This window comes from Argiope bruennichi, chromosome 6 (assembly GCF_947563725.1).
Source record: "Argiope bruennichi chromosome 6, qqArgBrue1.1, whole genome shotgun sequence".
NCBI lineage: Eukaryota > Metazoa > Arthropoda > Arachnida > Araneae > Araneidae > Argiope > Argiope bruennichi.
The window spans coordinates 4,259,867-4,272,187 of NC_079156.1; the positions used below are offsets into that span (position 1 = coordinate 4,259,867).

Sequence of the window (12,321 nt, forward strand, 5' to 3'; positions counted from 1 at the left end):
ACATTCATTTATTGGATTAGGTGAAACTGTTTCATGAGTTTTTTCAACTACTTTTTCTTATAGGCTAGTTTTCTTACATGTCCTGAAGCTGCTTGACCTACCGTTCGATATGGTGATGAGCTGTGATTCTTTAAGAGTCGTGCTGAAATCTCTTTGAATGGAGATGAACGAAAATGTTTTGGCATATTCCAAAAAATCTAAAAATTGTTGAATATAAACAGTATGGGAAATAGCGACAAAGGCTGTTATTTCCTGGGTGTCGAGGGGTCACAGTGAGTGCGTATCGAAATATTTCAGGGCTTGGGTAAAGATGCCTGCTTGCGGAAACTTGAGACAAAAGAAAGACAAGAGATGCTCGATTCTTCAATTGATATTCCAAAATACAGAATATTTTCTCCTGCATGGAAGATTCCATTTTCAAGATGATGGCGGCGAACGCTTTCTCCTCGTGACTACTAGCAACTATTTCGTTCCTGAAAGAGTTTTCACAGTTGCCAATTAAAATTCGTATAGTTGTAGTTTCCAAATAAATTTGTTTCGAATAAATAGATCAATTATTCTTTTATTTTTTCATTTCCCATTCAGTATTAATCACCCTGTGTTTCAATTAGCAAATCAGGTAGGACTTATTGGCTTTGAAGGCTTTTATTGAGACTTTAACAAGACGTTCGAAAAGTGATTCGTCTCTTCCAGGTTCATATTTTCGATATCATGATGAACAGGCAGCAGCCGACCTCCAGCTACACGGTGTACAATTCGAAGAAGAACATCAATCTGACGAGTGTGCAGTTCAATCCCGTGAAACCTGTCATCATCATTGGCGATGATAAGTGAGAAAATATTGAGCAATCAATGATCTTATGAATATTGTATAATTTGATATTTTTATAGACTGGACATTATCTATAAACTATGCAATTTATTAAGTTTAAAAAATAGTTATATTAATAAAAAATAGTTCAATACTTATAGAAGTAAAAATAATTCAATACTTTCAATAGGTAGATTATGGAACGTATTGGGTATGTTACGCGCAATGAGAAAGAATTTCAAGATTTTAAAATGAAGCTCCTTATTTATTAAAAATTAAGCACAATTTTAAAGCTTGTCCTCGTTATCTGACGATGGTTTTCATTTGGGTATTTTTTTTTCTTTTGAGCTGGATTTTTTTTTCATCGTAAATATCAATTTTTAAATATTCTGCAATTTAAATAAAACAAACAAACAGCGAAATTATAAAAATCGTTTATTTTTTCGGTATCGCACTTTTGGAAATACATATCTTGATTTTAATTGAAATCAGTAATATCTACATAAGATTTTTTTCTTCACTCAGAAGTTATGTCTAAAGAGTTTTCAATTCGACAGATTCATTGAAGCGATAATAATAAAGTGAAATAAATAAAGCGAATAATAAAATAAGCGAAATAAACTAAAAAACATTTGTTGAAAATACAAAAAATTTGAACTATATACAAAGTAGGGTAAATAAGCTTAATAGGAAAAATGCTGTAATGCAAGGTGTGTGTCTCTGAATTCATGGGTCAAACTTTAAAGGTAGGTAAAATACTTATAAAGAAGCATTTTTTTATAAGCAATATGGGATCGGAAATGAAAAGCGTTAGTGGAAAAAAAAAGGCTGAGGACGTCTCAGCGTCTTTATTTATACAGGGTGTTCTGAAAAGATTGAAAGGCGGTTTAATTCTTTACCTATTAGAGATAAGTGGGCAAAATGAGTTGTAAAGTATTTCAAAATAAAGCACAAAATAGATCATATTAATAGTTTTTTTTTTTTTTTGCCAATTTTCCAAAAGTTGCATTTTTTAAATTTTTATGCAATTCCTCTAGATAAATTTAATCAATTAGAAAGCTTTAACTTTTTATCTTTAATCGAGTTATACTTAACTGAAAATTGAACGCATTGCGTCGGGAGACCATATACCAAAATAAAAATAAAATTTATTATAAAAGGATAAAATATATGATAATATTTACATTAAAATTCTTTATACCTGTTAAGTTCATATTCGGGTGCCGTCAAGAATTCTCGTTTATTTTGTATGTATGTATGTGTGTGTGTGTTCAAACTTCCATTTTTATTTGTAAAAATTAAAATTTAAAATAAATACATACAAATAATTTATTGTCAAATGTATCATAATTTTTCAAAACGACACTCTAACAAATTTACCCGCAAAAAATTTATATTCTTTCATTTAACTGCAGTTTAGCGTTTTCAAATATTTATGCTAAAATACTTTTTTAATTACATAATGAAATCCAGACGATTTTTTTTTCACTTTACTTATTTATTCTCGGAATTATTTCTTTCCCACAACTCCTTCGTCTTTCTTGTACATGTCAAAATAAAGTTTAGAAACCATTCCTCAATGGACAGTTTCATATTGTAAATTTAGAACTGATTGTGTATAAAGTTATTTTCAACAAATGGCGAGCTATTTCAATTAACAACGATTCATTCTACTGGCAATAAAAATAATGCAGACACTTTTAAGGAATTTGGATCGCGATATCCACATTTCCCTGAAATTTCTTACACATTTGTTCATCGGGTGATGAGACGATTAAGAACTGTTTGTTCATTTCATCCTAGACCTGTCCCTGGGAGAAATTGACTGTACTATGAAGACGAAGAAACAGACATCATTGCATATTTTTCTGCTAACGCATGGACAAGGATTCGAGAAATAAGCGAAATTACAAGACTACCTAGAACTTAATTGTTAGTTGAAAAAACATAATTGACACCCATTTTGTATTCATGGATTTCAAACACTCAATCTCTCTCATTTTAAACGACGGTTATGAATTCTGCAAATATTTGTTAATCAAACATGACACAAATTTGAACTCTCTTAAGAACATTTTGTGGATTGATGAATGGTTGTTTATGAAAAAGGGGAAAATAAATACACCCGAAGATCATTACTGGAACAATACAAAACCATTTTCACAGATATTGCAATCATGTCAAATATATATTTTTTTTTCTATTTTTCAGGGGCTCAGTGATTAGTTTTAAGTTATCTCCGAATTTGAGATCGTCTTTAAAGGTTTGTATCCCATATTCTCCTAACTGTGGAACAAAAAAAATGCCAAATTAATATTTCTAATACAAATTACGATAGTTAAGCTTGAATTTTTTCAAGCGATACCTCGCACATTTGACATTAGATCTAATAAGTCAAGACCTGAAGGTTGTTGGCTATCTTCTCTTAATTCACTTTAGTAAAAAAGCATTTTATAATTGCTTTTTCACTTCACTTCTTGATGTGCTAGACTTTTGAAATTGTGAACATTTGTGGACCTTTGAATGCCAATAAGGTTTTTAATTAGTAATTAATTAAAAGTTAATCGATTTGTTTTAATTAAATCTTAGTTCCATAATACTTGTAGTGAATTTGTGAATAGTTTGTGTGGAAAGTTTCATAATACAGATGTAAAAGATAAATTAAGGACTGCAAAATGTTATATACATGTATATATATTAAAAACATTCTCTAACTAGAGAATGAAAAAGGAAATTTTTACTAAAATCTGAGGATCAAATCAGAAGCGTCAAAGTATGAGGAACTTAAAGAAATACAATAAATAAACTAAACCATAATGAATATCATAAGAATGAAAATTCCAAATATTTATTAAAATTTTTAAAAATGTCATAGGTCTGATTAAAATTCCAAATTGCTGCCTATCTGTAAGGTATGACGTTTCAAGCAAACCATAAATGAACGCAAACAATAAAACGTCTGGCTGGAAATGGATTCGCCTTTCGATCCAAACAGCAGGCTATCATTGTTCGTTTGAACATTAGTAGCTCAAAATTTCTACAAAAATGGTAAATCCACAACTGTGGCATTGCGAAGGTTTCACTTGTAGAAAGGACTGGAAGAGAAAACAAACACTTTTGCATTGAATGGGATGCTGAATTTATTATTACGTTTTGATGAAACGGGGAGTTTGGTGGATTGTCTATCAAGTGACAGAGCACCTTTGAGTGTGGGCTGCATTCATATTGTAAAAAATTATATGGAATAATTGGGAGTCAAAAAATATCAATGGGGAATAACAAAGCTCGTGAAGCTGAGAGAATATTGGGGATTTAGAAATAGACAATTCTATACATTCCGCACGGAAACTTAACTCTGTATTTGTGCAGGCACTTCACCGGTTATTAACGGCAGATACAGATGAAAGACTACAGATGGCAGAGATGGAATATGCCCCACTTGGTTGCTGAATGGAATGCGGACGGGTGAAGCGCACTTTTCACTGCGTGATGACGTCAATACTCAAAACAATCGTATCTGGGTGATATCAAGTCCTAGTAAATATCTCGCTGCATTCTGCTCTTGTGATTTTTTTGATATGATTCAACCGCATCTTTCATCTTTGATCGCCCCCCCCCAAACTAAACTAAACTAAAGCGTGCTCAACTTCTGAAAATTTCTACAACTGACCATTTTTGCGCAAATCTGCCAATAAACATTCCTACTGTTGATTTTTGCTTTATTAGTTTTCTTCGAGCTATTAAGCTCCTGTCCTTTAAAACAATTTCAAATTAAAGAGAAAAAGTAAACGTGTAGTTTTTTTTTATTTATTTAATGTAATAATGCAGATAAATTTAAAAATATCCGAATTTCAGTATTAAAAATCTCTTCAGATGTTGTTGTTGCTACGCATATCCTCAGACCCATCCTGGATTAAATAATTGTGTTTGGGATTGAAAGCTGCTTTGCTTTCTTTTATTTCTATTTTGGATATTTTTAAATATTTTCTTTTCTTTTTCCAGGCTTTCCAAACCCTTGAAAGATCAAAATTTGCAGCTGCAGAAAAAGACAAAATGGAAAAAATTCTGAAATTGGCGAAGAATCTTGGAAATTGTGATGAAGCTTCTTGAATTTTGAATAAAAATAGTACAATAAAAAAAATTTGAAAACGTCACAGAAAATTCATGACTCAGAAGTCAAGTAAAAATATTTATAATTATTTTAATCAACACAAAAGTTACGTGCCTTCAGCTGCTATTGGTTGATCAATTTATTATATGCTCGCCAACATTGGCAACCAACTAGTATGCAGGGATTATTGATTGTATTTAAATTATTCGCTTTTATTTAAGAATATGCATAATCTCAACCATTTCCCCTTAACGAGATTACGTAACTAGAAATGCCGCTAAATAAGTATTTGGGTTCTGGTACACCCTGCATCAAAATAAGCTATCACTTTTTAATTGGCATGTGGTCTAAAAATGTGAGCGGAAATGGTTTCCCAAAAACTCTCTCGTATACACTCTAATAAAGGTATTATCCTACAGAACATCTTGTACCTCACTGGCATCATAATAGTTAAGAAATGTTAAACTTTGGCGTGAATTAAGCATTTTTACTGGATGTACAGTGTCATCATTGGTGAAATTTTTGGCGAATGATCCATGGCACGCGATTAATGGTGCCGAAAATCAAATTTGTATTTTAGATTTCTTTTTCGCATCCCAATGAAATCCTAATGTGACACATAACTACAATTGCGTTCACAAAATACACAATACACATACCACAATTGATAAATTTAACTCACTGCGTTTTTTATTTATGGCGTTCACATGTTTCTGAAAGTACAGACCGGCAGATAATCAACCTTTCGTTGAATTTGGAGCAAAATTTCAGAGGTAGGCCATACCAGAGGTGCACCATAGATGCTGAATCTGTGAACCGAATTTTATCTATCTGAATCTCTTCACTTTGTAGTTATCGTGTTAACGTATATTTGAACAGCCGGACAAAGAGACTTCCTCTGAACGGATTTTTCACAAAATTTCATCGATTCAAATTTGGTGTAAAGATCGTATACCAAATTTTACCTATCAGAGCGGTTTTTTCCCCTTTGTTTCAAATAGACAAACAGACATTTTCCAAAAATTTATTTTACGAATTCAGGGATATCTGAAACTTGGAGAATTCTTAAAATCTCAATTTCGAATTCTTTGACGATTATAACATTTTTTCTATACTACGTACACTAGCTCCAAAACAAATTGATATTCGTAAAGACAGTAGTATTTCGTTGACTACGTAGCGAGACATGTCGAAATAAATGCATTTCGAGCTTTTGCAATCTATGAATCAAAATCGCCTGTAAATAATTCGGCCTGTTTGTGGCCGTCTTATTTTTTTAAAAATAATCATCGGAAAGATAGCAAAATTATTGACAATATGAACCAAATATGCATACAGATTTCCATCAAAGTGTTTAACTCAAGTGAAACTTGTTTAATATACATGTATTTATATCTGCCATTTCATCCTAATTGAGCGAATGACTTTTTTTTTTTAACTGGCATAATATTCCTGAAAATCGCCATTTTAGTGACCTCACGGAAAGATGTTTTGAAAATAGTGCGTTTTTCGCTTCCTCACAAATAACGGATCGAAATAGGTTAAAACTTGTATAATGCACACGTATATTTCCTTCCGATTTCAAACTACTTCGTTATTTGAGCATTTTGTTTAAAGCAATCGTATTTGTATCGAAAGAATTAGAGGGAAAGTAGCCTCTATCCGACTCAGCAGAAGTCGCCACTCACGAACATCATTCAGGGTTTATGCATCTTCGTCACGGCTCATATACGGTGTGTGTGTGGGGGGGGGAGAGTTTCCATACTCACTATGACTTTAATGAAAGTTCAATTTTTCACATAAAATACTTTGCAATTAAAATGAAAATTTGGTTTTACACAATTTCATTTATTATTTTTAAATATTACAAAGCAAAAATATGGAGAAAATTAAATTTGTAAATTGGAAAAAAACAAAAAATGCCACTAATAAGAACAAAAAAGTTTCCGAACGATATTTATATATTACATGAAAGATATTTATGTATTCATGCTGACCAAATTAAATTTAATGATTAGTAGGCTCTAATTGGGCTTCTATCACGTCTCTCAAGCGTTGTGACATAACCCCCACACGTTGTTTTTTGTTGTTGTTTCTGGACAAATATTGTTCCAAATGTTATGGATGGCTCTTTTGAGTTCAACCTCGTTCTTTGCGTCATATTTTTTTTAGTTCAAGACAGATTTCTTCCTATAAATGTTTAAATCGGGATTGGGAGGACTATGAAACTGTTGTTTAACATAATAGAGGCACCACTCTTGACAAATCTTAGAGATGTGCCTAGGATCTTTATCCTGTTGAAAAATAGTGTCAGTTCCAAGAGACAGTTTTTCTGCACTGGTTAAAACGTTCTGTTTTAGAATGTCAAGATACATGTTCCTATCCATATTTTCTTCGATAAAATATAAATTTTCGACACCAGCAGCACCCATACACTCCCACACCATAATTCTGCACCACCGTTCTTTACAGCTCCAAATAAATTCTTAATTAATACATGCTGCTTTGATTTCTTCCAGACCAAAACTCGACCATCTGACCCACTGATATTAAATTTTGATTCAACACTAAAATGGACCGATTCCCAAAAAGATAGAGGCTTGCTTGCATGCTTCTTTGCAAACTGAATGCGCTTTTTTCTGTTGCAGAGACTTATGAAAGGCTTCTTATGGGCCGCACATCCATTAACGTCATATCTCACCGTTTGAGGTGTGACTTTGATGTTGTAATCAACCATTAAATATGCTACAGTTGAGGTGCACTGATCCGCTGATTATCTTGCACCTTCGTATGATACAAGCGATTTAACTTCGAAGGTCTTCCGGATTGATCTCTATCCTCAAATTTTTGCAACTCGAGGTATTTTTCGATAAGGTACCGTAGATGTTTTTAATTCTACTGTATATTTTGGGTTGCTAGTGATTTCACTAATATTTTTCACAGATTATCCACCTTTTCGCAATCGAATCGCTAACTCTCGAATGCCTTTCGGAACTTCTAATTTAAGGCGATTAGCTACAAACTGAAATTAAACAACTGTTGCTATGTTGTGCTCTTCACTCTGAAAAACCAACAAACCTCGAATATTTACTGCGGTCGGTTGTAAAATGCATTAGGAAGTATTTGCATATCTTTTTTTGGCATAACACATAATCATTTATCTTAAGAATCGCAAAAACTGTTTTTGTGTTTTGTAAAAAGAGTAATTTATTATGAAATTCCCTTTTAATGACTCATATTAATCATATATAAGTAGTTTACAAAGATAAAAAGCAAAAATTAGAAATTATGCTAGTTTATTTTTCAATTCGTCTTCCGTACGGAAACTTTTTTTTGCCGCTGTATATGCAATAGAGTCAGAGTCTGCACAAATTATACTACATATTTATAAAGTTTCATAAATTTAAGAATTGTTAAAAATAATTTCTTTTATTCTTATATATAAAAGAACATTTATTTTTTTATTTTTAAATTCTGAAACAAAATTTTGGTGAAAAGGTTCAATTTTTCAATAACGGTTCAAATTCAAAGAACAAAAAGGCAAGAAGTGACTTTTTTTTTCTTTCAAAATACCCCGAAAAATACACTACGAAGTCTTTCTAATGCTTTTTAAATCTTTATAAAACTTTTACGGCTTTAAGACAAAAGAAAATAAAGGAGGTTTGAAGCTCTGGCCCAAAGCAAGATTTTTTTTTTTTTTTTAATTAGATGAGCCTGTCTTTGGTCTTGGTATTGGTCCTTACGACGACCCGCCTACCCGAAAGGACCTTGAAGGTTGCCGGGGAGATGAGCCTATCTTTATATTATTTTCGAATATTTTATACTTTGATGATACGTCAAAATGATGCACCGTTTTGAATAGTGAGTGAGAGGCACCAACCGAATGCAAAGGGTCAAAACTAAAAATAAACTTGAATGGATATGACGTGAGAATGGATTTTTGCGCGAAAGGAAAGATTCTCAGAAGTTAATAAGGAAAAAAATTTCAATTACTTTTCAATGAAAAAATATAAGATTTCGAAAACCCTTTACTTAGTGAATAGCTATTATTCAAGTTATTCTTTGCCAAATTTGGCAACTAGGTCCAAAAGTTAAATGCTTTGAGCACTTTTCCATTATGCATGTTGCAGTTTGTATTCATAATTCAATAATATTGTCATATCTATTGTCCTTTTTAAAAACACTAGGCCGGAAGATGTACTGGATTATCTCTTGTTCAATCTTACTCTTCAAAAGATGCTAAAAGATTCTAACATTACCAACAGATTAACAATTTTTAATAAATTTGTGTAGATTTTTGCATTTACTGATGACATTGGTATTGTCGCTTCTTTGGAAGCTGAAGCAAAGGAGATGCGACTTGTCATTAACCAAAGTATATGACATCTACCAGTTTTAATAATCCACATTTTCAAATAAAAGAATACAGGTTTGAAACTGGCAACAATTTCAAATATTTAGAAATACACACATTGAACGACATAACAATAGAGATTGCTAATATTTTTTACAATACTTTGAACAATAAAAATATTTAAAATCTAGTTTCGTCAAAAAAAAAAAAAAAAATCATTTACAAAATTTTGATTAGGTTTATTCTTGCATTCGATGCTGAAATATAGGCAATGATCGAAAAAGATAGTGAGTGTTTCTTAAAAGATGCATTTTAAGAAGCATACTTGGTAGAATTATATGTGATAATTATTGGAGAATTAACTCGGAAATTCACAAACTATATAAAATAAAGCATTATTAAATTCATTGTAGTAAAGGGTATTAAATGTATAGGACACTCGAAAAGAATGAATGGTAATTGAACCTCTGAAAAGAGTTTTTGGTTAACTATTTGGTATCTGAAAAAGAGAGAGATAAAAACTTAGGCAGATTCATTGCTTAGAAAAAGACGTAAAAATTACCGAAGTGATAAATTGGAAAATTTTACCCAAGAACAGGACGGTGAGGCATGGAATTCTGAGGAAAACCAAGGATTATCCAGAGAAGAAGAAATATTATCATGCTAATAGGCTTAGTTTTTACGTGTTTTATATATATATATATATATATATATATATATATATATATATATATATATATATATATATATATATATAATCTGTGAGTCCAGTGTTAACTTAGGTAGAAAAACGCTGCACATGTTTGACTACAAGTTTATTATTCAGATTTTGCTTAACATTTATGTACTTTGAAGTTCCACAGTGATTATTGGTTAAAGAAAAACTCGAGTAATATTTGAGGATCTGGTGTGTCTCTTGTGATAGAAGGTGAATTTGTTGCGACATCCCTGCTTTGATTTGAGGGGTATTATTCTATGCCAACGTAAATGCTATGAGGAGAGTTTCAAGACCAATGAATGTTTTAAAAATTGCTTATACAGAATGATTGAAAAAGAACGGCTTACCATGGTGCTGGTACACAAGTACATTTTCTTTCACCTCTCGTACTTAACTGTTGTGCAATTCGCAAGAGTCTCGTTATAATTGATATGCGCGGCCTCTACCTTCACAATGAGGTCCTGCTACTGAATAAAAACTTCTTGTGGTAAGCCTTATTAATTAGTCTTATAAATTTCAATTAATTGCTTTTCTATTATTTTTGTGTCTTCACTCGACCCACCGTGTTCAACAGAATGTGGATATCATCTCCAATTTGGCAAAACGTTAAGTAGTTTTCTTCATTTGGTATATTCTATCGCCTTCTCCTAATAGCATTAACGCTGGCATAGAATAATATTACCCAACAACTCAAAGAACAATGGCTCAACAAATTCAACTTCCATCGCCAGATCCTCAAATATTATTCGAGTTTTTCTTTAACCAATAATCAATCTTCTGATTTTGATCTATCTGTTTTAAATCACACTTATAATGTGATGTGACAGTTCTCTTGTAAGTAATTTCAGAGCTCTCGAAGTTCGAACCGAATTCTTAAGTCCATTTAAGCACAGGAACACCGTTCAAACATCACCATTTTAGCAAATTTAAAACTCTCCCGAAGGAAGTAATTGAAACCCTTACCTTTGTTAGATACTCGGAAAACTTGTTAGTTTGTAGTTCTTATTCATATATTCGAAATGACTCCCCCCCCAATGGAAATAAATCAAGACTGACTTATGAGTTTTGATGCTTTCTCTGCAATTAACGACCTAATTTGGACCCTGTCGATAATTTTCTTAAATGCATGCTCAGTTTTCTCTTTTGTGCAAAAAGCTAAACGTCCGTATTGTGTCAGTATAAGTTACAGACCCACTGAAACTTTCCGGCATGTGACTGACTTGCGGATTTTGATGTAATTCGTGGCGGGTTTCGTTTCTGAGAAAGCCGAAATGAGTCTGGAAATATTAGCGTCCGTTTGAAAGGCAACTCTAGAGTTGTTTTGTGAGGCCTGGTGATTTTGAAGCCCAGGATGTGCCACAATATCTTTGCTGGTACTTCGCTCTCAAACTTTCGAACAACATCAACGCAAGGGAGTTTAGCCCTCGATGTCAGATTTCACGCATACACGACAGATCTTTGAGCGAATCCGGCTACGATTCTGGAAATCCGTCCGGACTCGAGACCTTACCATTAAGATACCAGCGCTCCAAAGTCGAGCGAAGAACATTCCACCTGGCTCATGCTCGAAGCAAAGAAACAAACAACAACAACAACAAAAAAAGACAAAATAGCATATTTCTATACTAAATTGTTTATTATTATGAAGTTGTGAAACTGTTGAATTCTGCATCGAAATCTGTTCGAGTACATGTGTCAAAATGTGTCTTCTTTCTTCAAAACTGAACTGCGAGTTGTTAGTTTTCAACGAAACGCATGTGATCACGAATCATTTAATTAAAAAAAATCTTTTCCTATTCTATGCAACATTGGCAAGCTTAAAAATTTCCATATAAGAATATAAACAGTCGCTATTTCCCTACTAAGCATCAAGTTTCTAAAAAGAATCAATTAAAAAAAGTCAGTTCGTCACAATAATAAATTTTAATTCAAATTATCTTCAGAATAGCATGTTTGTTATCTATCCTTCATACACTTAGGAGATTAATATTTTTTTCTTTCAAATAAACTATAAAATGCAATGTTCTTCCTTTTATGACGAATGTAACGTAATCCATTTAAAATAACCAGTACATACAATAACACTTTCCATTTAATGCTAAACACAGAATATAATAATTAGTGATATCAAAATAAAATGAGTATTAAAGTCAACTATCAAGAGAAACTTTTTGAGATCCTGCAGAAATGACGCATTTCTTAACGGGACATTTCCTTCCATTTGAAATTTGCCATTCATTTCAATTTTAACATTTTTTTTTTTTTGCTCATATCGAAAAAACAAATCACCCTAAGTAATGAAACCGCTACCTTATCTCATTTTTCGT

General features: G+C 32.2%; 1 protein-coding gene across 1 annotated transcript in view; it reads left to right on the forward strand.

The window, feature by feature from the left end:
- The window catches only part of LOC129971252 (dynein axonemal intermediate chain 1-like), a 56,965-nt gene extending 52,044 nt beyond the window's left edge, over positions 1-4,921 (forward strand). Inside the window, exons 17-19 of the mRNA XM_056084845.1 lie at positions 694-830; positions 3,023-3,074; positions 4,814-4,921. Of these exons, the coding sequence (XP_055940820.1) occupies positions 694-830; positions 3,023-3,074; positions 4,814-4,921 (297 nt within the window). The remainder of the gene's footprint in view (positions 1-693; positions 831-3,022; positions 3,075-4,813) is intronic.
- Positions 4,922-12,321: the final 7,400 nt, after the last annotated feature.